This window comes from Oryzias latipes, chromosome 6 (assembly GCF_053564925.1).
Source record: "Oryzias latipes strain Hd-rR chromosome 6, Olatipes_Hd-rR_3.1".
Classification (NCBI taxonomy): Eukaryota; Metazoa; Chordata; class Actinopteri; order Beloniformes; family Adrianichthyidae; genus Oryzias; species Oryzias latipes.
This window is the reverse complement of record NC_136242.1, coordinates 3,714,506-3,735,532: the sequence shown is the minus strand read 5'-3', so window position 1 is coordinate 3,735,532 and position 21,027 is coordinate 3,714,506. Positions and strand designations below refer to the sequence as shown.

At 40.1% G+C, this 21,027-nt stretch overlaps 1 protein-coding gene across 1 annotated transcript in view; it reads left to right on the top strand.

Annotated features, from left to right (window-relative positions):
• Nucleotides 1–922: 922 nt before the first annotated feature.
• Nucleotides 923–21,027, top strand: part of LOC101175057 (solute carrier family 23 member 2) — a 65,359-nt gene continuing 45,254 nt past the window's right edge. The window contains exons 1-5 of the mRNA XM_004086272.5: nt 923–1,193; nt 9,135–9,281; nt 17,385–17,542; nt 18,749–18,932; nt 19,953–20,134. Coding sequence (XP_004086320.2) covers nt 1,143–1,193; nt 9,135–9,281; nt 17,385–17,542; nt 18,749–18,932; nt 19,953–20,134 — 722 coding nt within the window. The 5' untranslated portion in view covers nt 923–1,142. The remainder of the gene's footprint in view (nt 1,194–9,134; nt 9,282–17,384; nt 17,543–18,748; nt 18,933–19,952; nt 20,135–21,027) is intronic.

Sequence of the window (21,027 nt, the reverse complement as noted above, 5' to 3'; positions counted from 1 at the left end):
GGAGGTTAGGGAAATTTTACTTAAAAGTAAAAAGGGGAAAATTCAATTAAATTCAAATTAGGTTAGAAATTTAGGATTTTTGATGGATTTTTACATAAATTGAAAACTTTTTATGTATAACCTCAATTTATATATAAAGTTTTTCCTTCTTCTCTGAGTTTTCTTTTCACAAAACCAACTACCCCTAAATAGAGCAGCTGAAAGGCAAAGAAAAAGAAGATTCACTGATGTAAGCATTTAACAGGTTGCATAAATGTATCATTACATAATGCTTTGATTTGCATGAAACATCTATTTATTTTTTTAAATTACGTATTTACATTTTTTGTTTAGTTATTTATTTATGGATACTGGTATAGCGCTGTTCTACCTTCCTCAAAGGCCCAAGGCGCTTTATATTCACCATTAAATGTAAACAGCTGAAGATTGAAAAGAAATTGAGAAAAATTTGCTACAGGAAAAGGGGAAATAAAGATTTCCGGTTAAACAAAAGTCAAAATATTGTTATTTTAACTCTTTTAAATAACTTTTTTAAATTTTAACTTTTAAATAAAGACATGAATGTTTTTTAGCATGTAGCACGACCAAAGGGCTTTAGTTCTCAAGAAAGTAATGGTTAATGTTGATCAAAGTGGGTCAGTGACACACAATGATCCATTTGTTACTCCAATAAGTAACAAATATGTTGACAACACTCAAGTAATTTAACAGTCTTGTATGGTGCTGAGGCAAGTGATACTGTGGTCTGCAGCCTTCAGAAGGTTACAGAGTTGTGGCGTCTGAAAGCGTCACCTTTTCCATGCGACTTTCGCCTTTCAAGCCGATAAAGAGAGCAGATGAGCAGGACATCTTCATGTGACAAACGTGCTTCTTATCCTTGTAACTCCACCGTCACACATAAACAGACACATGACCGCAAGTCAGAGTAACTAAAGCTTTGCGTACGAGCGCAGCAGAAATGTCTGAGAGCAGCAAAGGAGATTACTGAGCCACTCTCCTTTGGCTATGATAGCACGATCGCTGGTGACGTGAGTCTGCTGCTCACAGAGTCCCTCTTACATCTGAAGTCAGTAAGAGTCCCACTGTGACTCTGTGTGTGTGAGGAACTGACAACTGTACACCACCTTCCTTCACTCACCACAATGCATCTCACAGCAGAGAAGATAGAGCTGGGGCTGAACCCACCGTTCGGGGTAAGTAAAGTGTTCCTCCTGCTTTCCCTCACTGACTTGACGGTGGTCAAACAGTTTGGTGATTTTTTTCATTGCAGTTTGTCAAAACAAAAAAAAAATGTTAGGAGTTTGTTATTCAACAGCAAAAAGAGCTGAATCTAAGCCACTGTGGAATGTGAAGTGACCCAAGTGGGCACGTGTTTTATGAAACCCAACTTGTTGCATGGTTTCATGCTTAGTGGCAACAGTTCATCTTACATGTAGATGAAAGAAGGAAATCGCTCCAGGCTTTATCTGCAAATTAGGAGACTTAACATTCAAAATGCAACTATCAGTAGTTCAGGCTGATAGAATGTGTGACATGAATGGAGTCTAAATTCTAGTAAGACTTCAAATTTGTTGACACAATTGGTAAATTACTTCTTTCTCTTATGAAAAGTTTATCCCCCTAAACAGTCTAAGCTGGTCTAGAAACCCCTGTAACAAAATCCGTGTTGTCAGGGTAAATCTATTAAAGTGTGTGTGTGCTTATGTGTGTGTGAAGGGTAAAAAGAGCAGACTGCATGGTGTGCACACATGTTGAATCCAGGGTTGATGTTGTCTTTTTGTGTTGTCTTAAATGAACTCAAGAACAAAAAAAATGGGAACAGAAAACAAAGTTGTGTTCAGGTGGAAGAATTTGTTTTAAGCATCCATTACCCACAATCCTGCTAGGCTCATAGTGACATTTTTTTTTTCTTTTACAGTTTTAGAAAGATTTGTTTTAAAATGTGTTGCTTAATTTTTCACAGTTTTGACTTGTGCTTTTACTTCTTTATCATAACTAATACTGTTTGTACTAAAACAGTAATCCCCATAAGCTTAAAAATATACAGTCAATATTATTTTTAAGACAGTTTTGCCTTTTTTACATAATCTTAATTTTGCTTAGTAAGTATGTGTCAGCAGTACTGGGGCTGAGTGAGCCTTGTCTTAGCAGGATTGACTTGGGAGGGCGGACACATTTCATTTTTATTGGAATCTGCTAGGCCTCACTGCATGTTATATGACAGTAAAACTGTGAGAATAAGCACTTTACAAAATATCTTTTTAGTTTCTCAGCGTGGAAAAACGTGGATATTTTGGTCCCTTTAGTTTGTGTCTGGTGGTCACAAATGGAAATTGTAAGGAAAGAAATTTTCAGAAAATGTTTTATTTTTAAATTTTTTAAATAGAGTTTGGGTTTGCTTATTTGTCTGTATTCTTGTTGCCTTTTTACATTTGTGTTTCTGTTTCTTCTATCGTTTATTTTCCTTGTTTTCTACCTTGGTCTTTCCTGAAAACAGTCACTTAAGTTTAAATTTCCCCTCCATGTCTTTATGTTTTCCTTAATCTGTAATTTTAATCGTTTTTATTTATTATCAAATAGGTGAGAAAAACAAGTCTTTTAATAATCAAATATATAAAAAACACATATGTATCATCTGTTTTTCTGCAAGCTTTAAACCACTTTTTTGCCCTTTTCCTGTACACAGAACAGAGCCTTTGTTTTTCGGTTAGAAGGAAGTCAGGTTGTTCCAGTTCATTAAGAGTATCAAGTATCAAGAGAAAAGGGTCTAAACTGTAAACCAGAAGCTGAATTGACATTTAAATGAAATAGGAATCCTGCCAGGTTACATTTTCTGGTGCTTTTTGCTTCCAACCGTCAGCAGCATACTTATTACGTAAGTCCTATTTTACCATAAATGTAATTGAAGCCGGTGGTTTTTGTAATAAACGTTTGTCTAGAGGTGGAAATGTCAAAAGTCAGTCACTTTTTATGCAGAAGAAAACTGAAACTGTAATATTATTTGTTGTTTTAGAACACTTCTGAGATGATAGTATTTTTTAAAACTCTTTCTTTAATCATCATTTCCTGTTGTCACTTTTAAAATACCATCCATTCATTTTCTGAACTTCCTTGTCAGGGTCATGGGGTTCTAGAGCCCATCCCAGCTACTTTCTGGTAAAGGTGGGGCACACCATGGACGCTTCACCAGTTTATTGAAGACTTCCGAACATCAATTGCTTTGTGTTCAACAGATGCCAGCAGAGGCTGGATTAGACAAGATTCTCCCCTCTCAGCCCGACATGGAAAGACACTTGAATACTAACACGATTGCACCTCTTAAACAAGCAAATTTATGCCCGCAATCCAGTTTGTGCATTTTCTTTTGATACATTTGCAATGTCAGTGTTTCTAGCAAAACCTGCAAAAAATGGGAGATAAGGATACAAATCACTGACTGTATCTGAGAACTGGAGTGAGTGAGTGTGACGTCACCCATAGAAATGGTTTACTTCCAGTTCCCACAAATGAAGTCAATTCAGTCACCATCTTGTCGTTATTGGTTCGAGTTGGTCTGGGTCAACATTTCTATGGCAACCACTCTCGCCAGTCAGGAGTGAGCTTGTTGAAAGTCCACACCTCTACCACTGAAAGCGGGCTCAGGGGAATCTGTCAATCAGACATTTTGAATGTTGGACGCTAGACCACCTACTGTTATTGAGGCATCTGATTAGTCAGTTTGTTACTTGGAAAAATTTGGACTACAGAAAAAATAAGAATAAATGAGGATTATCAAGAACGTGTTTAATTAAAAAAGGTATCAGAGCAAGAATGTTTAGTCTGACAAATGACCAAGTAACAGCTGTTTATTTATGAATAGAAGTCTATGGGATTTTGGTTTCTTGGAACCAGCTGGTATACTTCCTATTTTGAATACCAAGGGGAAGGGGTAACTCTCTCCAGTTCTCATTTACAGGAAATGACACAAATAGATTAACTTTGCATATAAAGTGTGATTTATCCAATATGAAATAAGGCTGTGACCACAGTTTTGCACTATTTTCATGTGTCAAAGGCAGCTACAAACTAGCACAACAATGACAAGCACCACTGCAGTTAAAGTCAACTACCCATTGCGCACTTGACTTTGGGAACCTTAACCATGCTGATTTCTGTGGCACAGGCCTAAATGCCATCATCAGTGTATATTATACCTCTTTTTCCCACATGCATTATATAGGTCAGATCATCTTTAGAATCTGCATTCACTTTCCTTTGCTACAGAAGCAGCTTTCCGGTTTCCTCCGCATTGACTCCCCATTGTGATCAACTTGTGCAATGCGTTGTTACACAATAAATTCCCATTCAAATAGTGCTGTCTGCAGCTGTTATTCATTACCCTATGACTCTTAGTTAATCAACTGCAAATCCTAAATATACATCTTGCAATAACCTATTTGCTTTTGCATTAAATTTGGCTCTTTTTGTTAGTAAATCATTGTCTTAAATAAACTGCAGCAGCAGTTCTCATGTGACTAGACTTGTGCATATAATGTTCCACTGACAACCTGAACAATCATTTTTCCTGTCATGGTTATAGTCAGTGACATAAGGACATGACCTTCTACTGAAACTGACATGGAGCTTGGGGGGGTTACATGTCTTTGTAGAATACACAAAGCATTTTGGGAGATTTGTCAGACTTTGCAGGTCGTCGTGGTATTGTGCAGCTTTTTATGTGTTTGTTTCAGTAAATTCAGTTTTGCATTCTTCAAATCTGAAAAAATAAATATGTGAAGCTTCAGCTGTATCTTGAACAGATCACAAAATGTTGAAAAGATTTATTTTCCAAAAAATTAGGATTTTCATTTTTAAATGCCAACCGTTGTTGCGATCAACATAAATTACAGACAAAACTGTTTTTTACAGATATGCATTACATCAATAATGATTAACCAGTTTTCTCTGAGACCAGAAATGGATGCTTTATGATGATTGCATATCATCAAATCAGCGCTTTTGGACATCAGCGCATGGGAGCTTATTTCTGCTTCAGAATCTGCTGGGAATACATTAATTGTATCAATGGTTGACGAGTTAAATGTCAACACTGCATGGTGTTAAGGGCATTGAGTGTACATATGAGAACTGGAGCGAGCAAGTGTGATGTCACCTATAGAAAATAACTTACTTCTGGTTTCAATGAAATAAAGTCAGTTTTGTCAAAAGAAACTTTTGCGATAGGGCAGTCGCCTTACTGGGAGCAGAAATAATTAGTAAGCAGTGATTGGTCCGAGTCGGTCTGAGTCAACATTTCTATGGCAACCACTCTCTCCAATCAGGAGTGAGCTTGTTAGAAGATCACACACTTTCCAGTGAATACTAGCACAGCAGACTCAAACACTTAAAATGTTTGATGTGAGACCACCTACCTTTATTAAGGCATCTAACTGGCCAGTTCATAACTTACACTACGGCATAAATATCACAAAAAATTGAAGAACATGTTGAAAAAAATTTTTCAGAGCAAGACTGTTTATTCTGACCAATAGAATGACTGAGTAACAGCTGTTTATTTTTCTATAGAAGTATATGGGATTTTGGCTTTTTGGAACCAGCAGCTACTTCCTGTTTGTAAAGCTGGGGGGGGGGGCACTCATTGGCTAAAGGGTTAAATAAATAAAGACAGAGAAATATTTCTTTGACTATTAAGAGCCTATAATGGTGACATTACAAACACAGTAGAGTGTTCTGGTTCAGTAAACTTGGTAAAAGGAAAACCCTCACATGTACAGAAAGGACACATTCCTCAAATGTCTACAGCAAATACCCAGATTAGATTTCTAAAGTGCATCGTTTCATTGACTTTGTAAAACCTCTGTAAACTAGGAGGTTAAGACATTCATAAACGTTGAGCAAACAAGCCTGCTTGTTGTGATTCTGTGCTGAATGAGATTTCCATGTTCTACATCCACCATAGTTTGGCTGTCACACCTGTCCCAACAAGTAGGCTATACGAGCAGACAGCCTCGCTGTGAATGGGGCCACAAGAGTGTAGTATGGAGATGACTGACATGATCTGTCCTTGCTTTGGTTCTGCAGAGACCAAGACATTTTCAGCTAAATGACAGAAGCTATAACATCAGGTTTACTGAGAAAAAGAGAGCATGATGTCAGCTAGTAATGAATGCAGAAAAAATGTAAATACAGATGATTATTGGGAAAAACAACAGTCAAGTACAGCTGCCTGGTGTCATAGTGGTCAGCAATCTCACCTCATAATTAAAACCCTTGTGCTATCTTAGATGACCCCCCCTTACATTGACGTGTTCTCCCTACCATGACAAAGGTGGATAAAGGTGGAAAGATTTCATGTAATCACAGGGTAATTGAGGGCTTTGTTGTCCCTAGTTTTACATGCAAGTGTGCGATTGTGTGGCCCTGCAACAGACTGGTGACCGGTTCTGGGTGTACCCCACGTATGCCCAACAGTTGCTGTGTAGACTCCAGCATCCATGTGACCCCAAAAGGGATTCAAAGGGTTCTGAAGATGGATGGATGACATTCAAGTGGTTAAAACTCGTGGCATATCAGTAAATGCAGGTTTTTTTTCCTTTTTCTCCTCATGCATGCACATTGCCGTGTGGCCACAAGACAGAAGGGATTTTGCATAGTGAAAAATGACACGTTCAATGTTTTTACTGCCTCAACCACTCATATTTCTCTTCTTTCTTCTTATTTATTTACAGTACTTACAGGTTAGTGGGTAACTTTGCCACCAAATCATGAATTTATCTGTCAAGAACTGATAAAACAAATAAGGTCCAAATGTTTTCAACTATAATTATTACATCCCAAGAGCTCTACTGTATTGTTTTGAAACAAACAATAATAAATGTCTTGGGATTAGAAGCATTTAGTGGGTTGACTAGAACATTTGACTTTTATTTAGAGTCACTAGATGGAGGCAAAAGCTCATGTGGTCTGCAAAGTAAGCATGCTTGGGCCTTGCATAAAGCATGGGTTGCCTTTCTCAGGTGCCTGTGCCTCTTTTAAAAGACTGAGACAGAAACAGAGAACTAAAAACTGTGCCTCCTATTCTAACTCAAAAACCTGTCACCACTCAGACCTTCTTCATGACTTGTGACATAATTAGTAAGGAAAAACAAAAATATGTTGATATATATGTATAGCGAATATTTATGGTTTTAGTTCAAGCTCTTTAGATGTTCAAATTATACAAAAGATTGATATTTGTTGATATATTATATATTTAATAAGGATATTATTCTTTTAAACTCAACCATAAACTCATTATGAAAAACATTTCTCACATTCTTGTTCTTTAAAACTTTTCATTTTATTTTGGCCTATTACTGCAACTGCTTCATTTTTGGTAAGTTTTTCTAGATTTTATAAAAGTTACGGGTTCAAAATTTAATAAAATAAGATTTGACTTGAATTTGTAACTCTAGTTCCAAGAATTCAAACACTCAAACAAAAAACCTCCAAATCCATCTATCCATCTACTGTGAATTTGATTGATAAAGAAAGATATTTTCTTTTTCAACTAGACCAACAAAGATTTAAAAAAAAATACAACAACTGCAGTATTCACTGTGATGTGACACCATGAGAAGAAAAAAAGTGTCTTATAGAAAATCTACATTTAGGATGCCACAAAAACTAATAAGCTGATGGACTACAGCAGCTATACTTATCCATGTTTTCAAGATGAGTACCTAGATGAAGGCAGTTTGTGGAAAAAAGGATCAAAGTCAAACCTATACAAGAGGAAGATGATTATGGAAACCAGAACAGTGCAGTATAAAACAGCAGGAAAAACCCAAAAGAAATGTCTTTCCATAACTGAGGCAGCAAGCGCTGCCATAAAGCGAAAACATCAGTTGCTATTAAAATAACATGCCAAGAAAATAAACAGGTTTTCTCCTCTAAGCCATTGCAGTGGCAGAGCAATAAAATGTGAAGAGACCCACCCAGGGCACAGATTGAACTGTGTTGGAAAACTCCATGGTAGAGGAATCACATAACATCACTGCACTGAGACTTGTGGGTCGCAAAACTGACTTTGCCCACGTCCCAGCCTAAGAACTATCGATCATTTAAAAAGATAGACAGAGAAAACAATTCCAGTGTATGATGGCATTAAAGGGATCACGATTAGCCAGGAAATAACTTTTAATCCTAAATAATCATTTCCATTATAACTGATATTCACATTTCTATTGTAAAGCACTTTGGGCCTTCTAAGTAGGTGGGAAAGTGCCATAATGTAGATGCCATTTACCATATTGCAAACATTTTTTCACTCTAAAAAAGATGTATTTTCTGTCAATTGTTTGATGTAGTGGGCTTTACGGGGTTAAATATCACATGAGGAGCCTGGGATCCATTACAAATCAACAAACTGTTTCTCCAGACTGCAGTGTGGAGACCACAGAAGTGCTTTTCTCTAGCGTTCTGGACGGTCCTCAATGCCTTCAGACACTAATATGCCTTCAGAGGAGTCAGACCATGAAGGAAGAATGACACCAGGAACGATTTTTACATCGACTGTGCTTCCATGAGCAAAGCATTTTATAAAAGCCAGCAACAATTTCAGTCAGAAATACATTTAGCTTTAGGAAAAATCATGAACAGTGAAGTTGTTTTAAGAAAGTATCAATCCGCACATCAACACATACTGTGTACCTGTTTTACTGTAATATGAGACATCAAGCCCCCTCCACTGCATGGGCCAGAGGATGATAGAAAGTGTCAATAAAACTTACCAAGAGGTTAAAAAAATCCAATGCAATGAATGCTATCAAGGCATTTACCATGACTGCACAAAATCCTGCCCTAGCCAGAAGGACAGTGGAAGGCAGGGTTTAATAAAGACAGATGCTAGCGTTGGGTAAATGTAAAGGCCTCAATTCAACCTTGGATGGACGTCAAATTGGGACAATTTTTGCATTTGGTTGGATTAAATAGTGTGTCTTGTTGTGCAGTTTGGGGTTTTGAGTTGCACTGCAGCTGGAGAAAAGTGAATGAACAAATCACATAACAGTGTATCTCTAGGCTCGTTTGATCTGTCTTGAGCAAATGGCAACGGCAGCTCCATGATTTAAAGTCTTTTCATTATCTTTTTGTAGGACGGTGATGAACAACCTCAACTGACAGTCGACATGGAACCACAGACTGAGAATGTCTTGGAAGATCCTGTGGACAGAGGTGTAGATTTGGTTTACTCTCTCAATGACAGACCACCTTGGTACCTCTGCATCCTGCTTGGCTTCCAGGTGAGGAATTAGAATTTTGGAGGTCGTTAAAGATGCACTTGGAAAAGTCATTTTCTAAATATTTAATTTAATATATTTAAGGTCAAATGTACAGAGCCGTGGACATGACATAAAAAAATTTGTTCCCTCAAATTAATTATTTGTGGAAAATAATTAGTATTTTGTGCACACAAAGTAGTATTTTAGTATCGTTAATTTCTACTACTAATTTGTGTGAACAAAATTCTTATTTGGCTTCTTTGTGCACACAAAATGCTCATTTGTGCCAACAAAATGTTAAGAAGTTGTTATTTTGTGGCCACAGAATACTAATTCTGGTCAAAAGCTGCAAATTGGTTCCACCAAAATATTAATTCATGGCCACAAATGATTCATATGATAGAACACAGAGCTCTGTGCAAATGAGTTCTGAAATAAGACAAACAGAGCAGTTTCATAAGAAATGATTAGGTGCATCTTTTACAAAAAAAATGTGTGTTTTTTCTTCCGTAAAAAATGGTTACCAGCTAAATAGTTTGACATTTTGATTTGATGTTTAATATACAGCTAAGGAGTACTTGTCAAATGGCCACTTATCTGTAGTTTAGTGTTGGCAAGAAAGCATAATAAAACAGGGCTAAATTGGTTCTTCTGCTGGAAATAACAAACAGATTATGAAACTAAAGAAGAAATCACAAGGTTGTTTGAAACCACAAGATTTTTTGTCCAAATATTTCGGGAATAAATGTATTTTCTAACAGGCTGTTCATTCATTTCACATACGTTCTTTACCTATTGTTTGCATAGATTGAAGGAAGATTAAAATAAAGTGCCTAAAAGCGGGTCCCTGAAGTGTTTAATAATGTGGTTCATAAAATTTCAGTAGGAATCTAAGGAAGCGATTCTGTAGCATAATTAAAAATAAAAGTCAAAACCAGAAATGCTTTTTTCATTTTCAAAATGAAGATGCATTTTTTGACTCAAAATTAAAATTAAAAAGCAATCAGCCAAAATGCCTTTTCCTTTTCTTCTTCAACATTGATTATTCTGTCACTTAATTAAAATGATAAAGAAAATTGTATTTGACATTTCATTTTCAAAAAGTTCTCTGATAAATATGTAGCAAAATTCATTTAGAAATGTCTAATTTGACAATTAAAATGGATTATCAGAAATCCTTTTTCATTTTTAAAATCTAACTGCATCAAATAACTCAAAATTAAAATGAAAAATCAATACTTCAAAATGCTTTTTCATTTTCTACTTAAAAACCGCTTATTTTGTGTCATAATTAAAATGAAAATGCAAAGAGGGGATTGCATTTTCATTTTAACATCCACCCTGCGAACATTGTCACATTATTCAATTCGAATAAGCATTTCCAGTGGGGAGGCGGGGCGATGACGTCAGTGCGTTCTCTGTGTGTCCGGCGGCTAACAGACACATGCTAGGAGCAGTGGAGCTTTGTGTTAGCGGCAGAGGAGAGGGCTTTGTGATGGTTGTGAACTCCTGATGATTATGCAGCTTCTCAGGACTACGTAGCAGTATTTACGCCTAATGCGGACGCACTGCGACAAGCTTTTTTTCTTCGGACTGGCAGCTGCCTTCGCATAGCGGAGTGCTAAGCACCGCGACCCGAAGCTCCAGATCGCCGAAGGTGGAAATGTTGCTACGAACTGAGAAACCATCATATGAATTTGTGTTTCCAGTGGTGTCCAGAAAAAAAAAGGATGATGTAATTCCCACATATTTACATCCAAGATGCTCATTGCCCACAAGGAGTTTTAAGTACCTCCACGGCTAATGTTTAAAGCACATATTAGCCTAATGCTAACCCGTCTTTCGGGTCCTCCAGCGAAGAAAAAAGCACTGACCGCACGGATTTAAAAAAATATGAACGAGCAGGCCCTTAATAATGATCACAACAATAAAAGCACATTTAGAAGATAGATGGTTGGACCAACACACACTAAGCTTCCCGCTGAGTGCGTGTTGGTGCAACCAGCAAACGTCTAGCATGGCGAAATCTGCTATAGCTGTTGATGGGAATCCAGCTGTCATCGAACAGTAAATTAAGCGCAAAGCTGCAGGAGACTATCTTCTAAATGTGCTTTATTACACTGTAAAAAAACTTTTCTATTTTTAATAAACAAACCACTTGAAGGTAAAGTTTGCTTCCTTTAAAAGTTAATTAAAGAAACCATTGCTTGTTCGATCTGAAAACATATATGTAAAAATACTTGAGCTGGATTTGAAAAAACTCAAAAACCTTTTAAAAACCAAACTTGTTTAAAAATGGTGTTAAAAACATGACACCTTTTATTTTTGTTTGTGGGGTTTGACACGGCAGATTCTGTCTGATATGACCTTTTCAAGCAATCAGAAAATAACATTTTCCAAAGCAGTCACATTAGTTGATGTGAGTGAGGCTCCAGCCTGTCTGAACACTGACCGCAGACTGATCACTTATTGTATAACATCACACAAACTTCAATGTGTTGGTCCTCAAACGGCAATGTGTCTACAGACATTACAAGACAGCTATTGTTTTCCTTCAAAGCTTGATCACCAGTACTATTAAAAATGTTACAGAACTTTAAAACTCTTTATGGTGAGTCCCATGGATTTCATACTTAGGCTGGACCCGGCATGACCTGATATCAGTAGAGCAGTAGAATTCTAATGGAGTATAGTCTTCAGCATTCTAATTTGAAGTCCCACTTTGATCATCTTTTGATCTATTTTCAAAGTGTTCCCAGTGGTCTTTTAATTGTGATTATGCCGTTTTAAGCCTAAATCTGAAAACCTGGCATGTTTTATAGGAGATAATTCCTGCAGTGAGGCAGGACTTTATTAGAAATGTGGGCGTTGGTGTATAAACCCACCATTCCTTCCTGTCATCCATCTCTCTCACTAGCTTACATCCCCTCATAACCCCAACGTAGTATTGGCGGTGCAACAAAAATTCTGCCTGGCCTGCCGTTCTCCCGGCTCGGGGCTCTGGTTGCCTGGGTTGGGTGGTGGTGGGGGCGCGCACTCTGCCAGCAACTTGGCAAGGGTTCCTGGGCGAGTGCCTGCTGGGCGCAGGGTAGGTAGTGCCGGGCACGGCGGCCGGGTGCCGTGCTGGGTGGCTGGTCGCCGTGGCGGGGGTTGGGGGGCTTGGGGTTCTGGGGCCTGGGGTAGTCTGCCCATGGCCGGTGTTTTCGCCCGTGGCCGGTAGTTGGCATGTGGCCTGGCCCCCCGGGGGTCGACGCCGCATTCACAGCAGGGGTTAAGGGGTTCACTTGGGTGGGTTTATTTTATTATTATTGTTGTTTCTCTTTCGGCTCTTCCCATCAGGGGCCGCCACAGCGAACGAGTCGCATGGTAAACTTGGCAATGTTTTACGCCGGATGCCCTTCCTGACGCAACCTTCTCAAAGCAACCGGGCTTGGGACCGGCACAGAAGTAGAGAAGGGAACAGGGAGCAGCCCGGAGTCAAACCCTGGTTTCACGGACGGAAGGCGCCGCAAACCAGCACGAGCTAAACCGGCTCCTATTTTATTATTATTATTATTATTTATTTTATTATTATTATTTAAAAAAAAATTTGGGTGGGGGGGGGGCTGGGGGGGGCGGTGTGCTAGTCCTTGGGGAGGCCAGGGTATGAATGGTGGGGCTGGACCCCCTGCCCCTCCGTTATGGCACCGGGACCCTTCCTTGCTGGCTGTCTCTCGGCGCTACGAGGCTCTGGCCTCCAACTGCGGATGGCTTGCCGCTTCCTGGCTGCCTGGCCGCCCTGGGAGGGGGGGCGCCTACCGTGGCCGGCTGGGGGGAGCGTTCTCCACCCGGTGTTGCCCATCCGTCTGCTCCTCCCCGCTCTCACCCAAACAAATATTGCACACAGGCACATAGGGCTTTGGGAACTAGATGGGAGGAGTATGCTGGCGGGGCTCACTGGGGATGCCCCTCTCTGGGTTCGCGTTGGCACCCGCCCTCCACCCCGCTTTTTACTTGCATATTAGACACTCTGATTCATCTAGGGCCTTGTGGAGAGGGTCTGGGGGAGGGGGGCACGGTGAAACATCCGTGCTCACCTTTCACTGGCCCCCCCCACAATTTTAACTCTCTCTGTAGACACACACACTGCATGCTAGCAGCACACACACAGCAAATACACACCACTCACAGAGGGACCCCGGAGTGGGGGGCTCTGCGGCTTGGCAGCGGTGGGGCCCCCCACACTGGAGACCTCCTATTTTACCTGCAGCACACACACAGCACTCCCACACCTCCATACATGGGTGGGGTCAGGGGGGGGAGGCCGGTCTTCACCCGCCTGGTCCTTTCAGGGCGGCCGGGCTTATGGGTATCCTGTCGGCTGCGGGAATGGTCGGGCATACGGCGCTGGGGGTCGGCCGGCTGGGGGGGGGGGGGGGGGGGGGTTTACTGCGTGGTGGCGGGGGGTGGGGAGGATAACCAGATGATTGTGAGTATGTGTGCGTGAGTGCATGGGTGGGACGGACCTGGGGGCTGGCTCGCTGGGACCCTCTGGGGCTTTCCCTCCCCATCACAGAGAGGGGAGGGCACTGAGAGGGTTGGGGAGGGGGGCTCAGATATAATGGTGGGGGGGGATGTAGTGTGTAGGGTCGTAAGGTTATGGGGGGTGGCTGTGGGTGCGTGGCGATCCCTGGGTTGCTCGGGTCGCGTGCCTGGGCTGGCTTGCGGAGACGGGGCGCCGATCAGGTGGTGGGCGGCTCATGGGTTCTGGGGGCCCTGGCTTCGTCCTTGGCCCTTGTCTCGGTGTCCGGTGCCCAGTGGCCCCCATGGCTGCCGCCTGGTACGGCTAAGCGCTCCTGTCCTGTGGCCTGGGGGCCGGACACTGGGTTTGCTTATGCCTCTGGGCATTGGGGGGGCCCCTGTAGGGGGGCCTTCTCTGTGCCTGGCTGTTGGGGTGGGCGGTCCCCTCCTCTCCCCCCCCCCCGGGCTGCCTGGGTTGGGATGCTGGGGGGGCTCCTGGCCTGGGGGCTCTCCTCCCCTCTCCTGGTCTGGCTGGGTAGGATCTGGCTCCCTTTATGAACACACGGTTCACGTCGGCAGCATGCATGTATCTCCACCCCCACATGCACGTGCACACTGCCACACTGCTCCCTGTCTGCTTCATCCCTCCTCCTTACCTACAGTGTATTGATGGACAGATTTTTTTCGCTCATCTTAGTGTCAGATTTTCACCTTTGATGTAATATTTGTCTTTGATCTGGTATAATTGTTACAGCTTAAAATAATAACTTAATCAAACCAGTGCTTGTATCCTCCACCTTTTCACCTTTCTTCCTTTTACTCTCTTCCACCCCCCCCCTCACATTCTTCCCCTCTCCCTCCCCACACACACTAAATGTAACAATTAAATAAAATAAAAAAATACGACAAAAAGGGGTTTATACAAATCTACACTCTGGTTTCTCGAAGCTATATAACCTCTTTTTGTGATAGTAAAACCTGTCCAACACAAAAAGCCTTCAGCTCTAATCTGTTTGCTCAGCTGTTGGACAGAACAAGAAAAAAAAAAAAAAAATTCTGACCAATACTACGGCCATCCAGCAGTACAGTTTAGATCCAGATTCTTGCTCAGATGAGGAAAACAAAGACGTGGGTCTATTTGTCTGACAGTGGATGCATCAGAATGGAGCGGAGCAGGGAGCTTGTGGCCTGCCAATTGTAGCTACTTCACAACTACAAGCTTTGTCTCATGGCATTTTTTCGTCTGCTCCTGATTCACAATGATTTGTATGAAGAAATACTCAGAAATGCAATTTTAAGCCTATATTTCTTTTTGTATGTCCTTCATAATGAGAAAAATGCTGCAAGAACATGTTAAAAACACCAAAAACATGATATTTATTCAGAGTGGTTCTTAAAGGGATGTATAGGGACTAAATGCAGGAAAAACGATGGGACAACATGTAGGTCTGTGCTTGTATAATGGTTTCAGAGGACCAGAATTTTAAGATTTATATCTGAATTAAAGAAGGATGACTTTCAAAGGATGCACTGAAACTGGTTACAAAGAAGCTCAGACATGGCCTTAAAGACTGAGGTGTTGGCTATGAATCGGCTATTAAAATAGAGATACTGTTAGCTTTCTGCGGCCTAAAGCGCTCTTGTTTGAACCGGAGACACGGAAAATGAAGTAGAGAGCGTGACTCCTGATTCAGTTAGCTGTGAGAATTTGTGTAGAGATGAGTGCCAACACTTACAGAAAAAGCTGATTAATGAGTGCTATATTCTAAAGCAATGAGTGACCTTGCCAGTAAAAAATACCTGTGCATATATATATCTGTGAAAGACCTTAAGGTGTCTTTGGTAAAAGCGGTTATGAGTTAACAAGTGACAGATATATGTCCAGGAGAAGGCATTATAAATGCAAAATAAAGCAAAATACATTCTTTTGTGTGAAAATATGCTTTGGAAAACAGCATTTTAATCAATGGGATAAACATCTCCTCTCTACAGACTCCACGCTAACCTCTCGTAGAAGCTTTTGCTCTTGAACAACATCTTGTTTTAGCTTTTATTCATTGAACCAGAAACATTGAAGCACCTTTTTTTCTGTAAGGTTTTTAAAGTGAACTTGAGTATCACTCCCATATTGGGATAGTAGTTGACACACATCTGCCACTGTGAGAATTCCTCTCCTTATTTGACCAATCCCCCTCGGCAGTCTTAGCTGGTGGTCAAAACCTAATCCAAGCCATGGTGCTACGTGTCATAGGCATCGGCTGCAGTTTTATTACAGTCTTCATAATGAGTCTTTTGTGAATTCAAACACGTATCCAAATCTCAGAGCAAATTCTTCCTCTGAGACACAGAGCTCACTGCTTTCTCCTAAAAACATCAGCACTGTGGAACACATTTACAGACCCGCTCTGATGAAAGTGTTTTTTGGTGTTTTTAAGGGAGTTCTTGTGGCCTTTTTCTGATGATGGAGGGTAGGCCTGCACAATATATCGCAGATTTATCGTCATCGTGACATCAAGCTGTGCAATACGCATACCGCAAAAGACGGCGAAAATTGCAATAAATGGTTAAAATAAATGTGCTAAAACAATCTTATGGCAGTTTGAAGTATTTAACCAATCAAATAAATCAATTTATGCATTTGACCAATTGGATTGACCCCTTGACGTTGTTGACTCACCGGATAGATGGATGTTCCCCTTTATCTAGACGAGGGTCATTTGAAGTATCATTTTTAAATTGTTGCAATGAAATGGAAATTATGTTTTTGGTTGTTTTGCTATTTGTTCATATACCGCAAGTTATCGTCATCGCAACATTGATCACTGATGTCGCATATCGCGAGTTTTCCTTATATCGTGCAGCCCCAATGGAGGACATTTATTAGGAATATAAGCTCAAAATAAGCTCAAAAAATGTCAGTGAATCAGAAGCAGATGAAAGTGCAGTGTGAAAAAAACCTTGTAGTTGTGACTTAAAAATAATTCAATGAGCGGGTTACAAGCTTCCTGCTCTGCTCCATTCTAATGCATCTACTAGTAGACAAATAGATCCAAGTCCGTCTTTGTTTTCCTCGTCCGACCTGGTGTCTGGATCAAAACTGTACGGCTGGATAACTCCAATATTGCTCACTGGTAATGTTAGGTTTGGTTTGTGAAGGGATGTAAGCTAGCTGGAGAGAGTGTGAACAAATTGATAATGGGAAGTAGAGGAGGGCTTACTACGTGACAATAGTCCCGCCCACAAGTGATAGGTGAAATTCTAATGAACTGCTTGCTGCAGCTATGCAGAAACAGTCTTAGAAAAGGACGCAGGTTGGGACGGCAGAAAAGGACGGCATAGTTGGGACTTAGGGAGAACTGCACCAGAGCAATCATGGCAATCAAACAATTCATACTTTGTGGCTAGATAGACTCTATCACAGAGTGAGTGGTGGGCTCTTCGTAGGGTCATCATGTGCATTAGATGCAATTAAAAGGTTTTCCAAAAACAGAGATATGGTGGATGCATTTTAATAAAAAAACTTTTTAAGAGATTTAGAAGATAATACACTTTTTAGTGTTACAACTTTGAAACATATACTTCTCAGTATTTCTCATTCATCCTCTCCTTGTACCGTGTCTACAGCACTACATCCTTGCATTTGGGGGCATCATTGCTGTCCCGCTGATCCTCGCCGAGCCTCTTTGCATACAGGACAACAATGGGGCTAAAAGCCAGCTCATCTCCACCATCTTCTTTGTGTCAGGATTATGCACGCTGCTGCAAACGGCTGTTGGAACCAGGTAACACTGACTCACCCTGAGTCACTGCCTCTCAGTGCCACTGAACCAGAATAGGACCGGGCCTCACAAAGCTTCCCTACAAACATACACAAAGAGACTCACTGACACAGGAATTTCCGCATGGTAATCGAAGTGTAAACTCACTAAGAAGTTTACACATCTAACTTCTAAGGCGACATTAATCAGTGTCTGCATGAGTGGGTGTTTGTGTTTGCAGTTCTTCATTAATAACCTGAGCAGCAGTTGCAAATTGCAAGAATGTTCCTGAATGATCACTGTTTCTCTTGTTTATTGAACTGTTTTGCCTTTGTACAGAGGGGCTGACCCTGTTGCAAAAGAGGAAGTATTTAAATTTCAATTTATGTAGGATTATCAAACAGTGCGTCTCTGTGCTGCTTTCATCATCCTGTGTGTCAGCCTGCAGCTAGACTGTCACACCTACGTTTCCCAAAGTTATCAAATGGATTCTTTGTTGGATTTCTGTGATTTAATTTGGATTCCCTCCTTTATTATGCAGATATTAAATTTAAGAACGCAATTCATTACAGTAATCTCTGTGAAATGAAAGGAGTGATCTTTCAGCTTTACTTTTATTAGTTTATTGTCTGTTTGGGAACAAGTGCTGCTATTGAGGACTGCGAAGGGCTTCACATGCACATCTTTCTTCACTGCTATACCCGCCAGCGTGAACAAACAGTTAAAGCTTTTTATTTAAGTTCTCCACCTACATTTTTGGCAAAAGCTAACAAGTCGAACACTGGATCCAAGAACACTCTTCAACGTTGAATGATATGCTAACTAATCCTTTCTTTTCCTTACATATTTCAAATGTCTGTATGCTTTGTATAGTTTATGCAGAACAAACAACTTAGAGATTTACAGAAGCACGCACAGAATTATTGCAGTATATGGAATTTAAATCCCCTAAAAGACAGTTTATTTATCAACTTTAACTAAGATAGGTGCAAAAATATAGCGCTCCATTGTAGCAGCAGTTGCCTTGCAGCTATAGGGTTGAAGGTTCAATTCCAGGTAAACCCAGTTACGACACCGAACCCTTAGTTGCCTCTGTTGGGTTAGATTATTTGTCAAAGCCGCTTGACCATTGCTGGGCAATTGTGTAGGCAAATGGGAAGATGAGAAACAATGTAAAAGCGTTTTGAGTAACAAGAAAATCTGCTTTCTTTTCCTCATGCTTGCATGCAGATTACCAATTCTCCAAGGTGGGACTTTTAGTTTTATCACTCCAACTCTGGCTATTCTTGCTTTGCCTAAGTGGCAATGCCCAAGCCCCAAATCCCCTGCAATGCTGTCTGTGCTGACAGCAAACGACACCCGTCTTCTGGAGGTGGAAGAGTCCGATGAGGTGTGGATGTCAAGAATACGAGAGGTAAAAAAAATAAATAAATAAAAAGGTTTCCTTCATTGGAAGATGATTCATGGCGCCTTAACATAAATAAACAAACAATACATGAGAGAACTCGGACCTTCTCTGAGTCCGGGTCTTCTCTGTTCAACCTGTACATTCAGCCTGGGTTGATATTGGAGCAGCTGTCAAATATACATTATTAGAGGCCTGCTAGTCACTGTGTTTCCAAGGATTTACCATGTTTGTATGGGAAAGTGCCAAGCAGAGGTCTGTAAGGAAAGTAAAGCGATGGCTTTGAAGTCTTCTATGCATTCGTTCTTGTGAATGCATGAAACTACATGCAAAGTAAAGAAGTTTCTTCACCTCCACATAGAGAGATTTATACAACCCACTCTTTTCATCCTGACTGCAACAACATTTAGTTTATATTTTGGCTTTAACAGCCATTTGATAGATGTAGTACCTGCTTTCTTTGGTGTTTTTAACCATTTACAATGTTTAAGTGTTACATTTAGCCAGAAACTACAGAGCCCTGGACATGACATTCCAATGAAAAGTATAGATTGTTCCATCAAATTAATAATTTGTGACCACAAATTCATATTATGTGGCTAGAAAATTAGCATGTTTTGGTCACAATTTAGTGTTTTATGTGCTCAAATTAATATTTTAAGGGGACAAATTAGTATATGTTAATATTTATTTTAATATAAATTAAAAACTTGTAAATATCAACCAACATCAATGTTTTAATAATTATAAACTTATTTAAATAGTTAATTAGAATGGAAGACCTTTATTCTTACTTGTATCAAGGTAAGACTGCTTTATTTAATATTTATTTATTTAGTAATTTCCAAAAAGTGCCATGGAAGCTTTTTTGAAATACATAAATCTGCAATGTGACATTTAAAGCTTTACAAATTTAGTTAAGGTAAAGATTTTAATTACATTTTTTTGTTTATTACAATAAGTGTGTTTTTCTGACACAAACAGGCTTTGTCATTTGATTGAAATGAAGCCTTTCTTTGCCTTTTACAGATCCAAGGAGCCATCCTGGTGTCCTCCCTACTCCAGATTTTTCTGGGCTTGTCTGGGCTGGTGGGCTTTGTGCTGAAGTACATTGGCCCCCTGGCAATTGCTCCCACCATCAACCTCATTGGTCTTTCTCTTTTCATTGAAGCTGGGAAGAAATGTGGCGGTCACTGGGGAATAGCTGCTCTGTGAGTTAGAAGTCCAACTTCATAGAGTTCTATTTACATTTCTCTACATATAGGAAAAAAAACCCTTCCCTCATTATTTCAATCTGTCTGATGACATATTGACCTTTTTAAATAATAATACTGAAATCTTTGCTGGCAAAAAATCCCTGCGTCTGCACACGGTCATCATGTCATAGCACTCTTCAAAGCCCTTCTAATAAAAGTAAGAGGGTATAAAATGATGCCAAGATAATATTACCCACATATTTCACGTGTAGCCTGGAAATAATGCAAGTTTATAAATAAACTGGTTTCAGTACCAGATGTTTAGATGAACGACGACAACATCAGCAAACCCTTAGGTGGAGCCAGATAAGCTTTTTCTTTGTTGTTTCCCTCTTTATTGCAATGCAAGAGGCTGGTTAGATAATTACAAGTTGAGGCAGGTGTGTTAGAAGATTGCAACAAATGTCAATGGTAGAGTATGAGGAAGACTTTTTTTAACTTTGTGGTCAGTTGAAGTCTGACCCCAGTGCTGGGCAATGGGTCTGCAACCTGAGGCTTCAAGCTTTTTATCCCTCTATTGTGGCCCTTTGGCTTTGAAGAATCATGCCAACTATTTGAATAAAGGATTTCTTAGCTAAGCTTTGTCATTTACTTTTTTGTTTTGTTTAAGATGAGGAGATATTTTATGAGTTAAAATTAACTATTTTTCATTATCACTGACAATACACTAACTCAAGAGGCATTTACCTTTCCTCAAAAATGCATAGAAGATTATTAAGCAAGTAAGTAAAGTCCTATCTATGGTACAGTCATCTATATGAAGAACACTTTAAATTTCATTTTCTATATTGGTGTTCAGAAACAAATTTCTTTAAGTATAATTGTAAATCTTCTGCTGCAGGATCTTA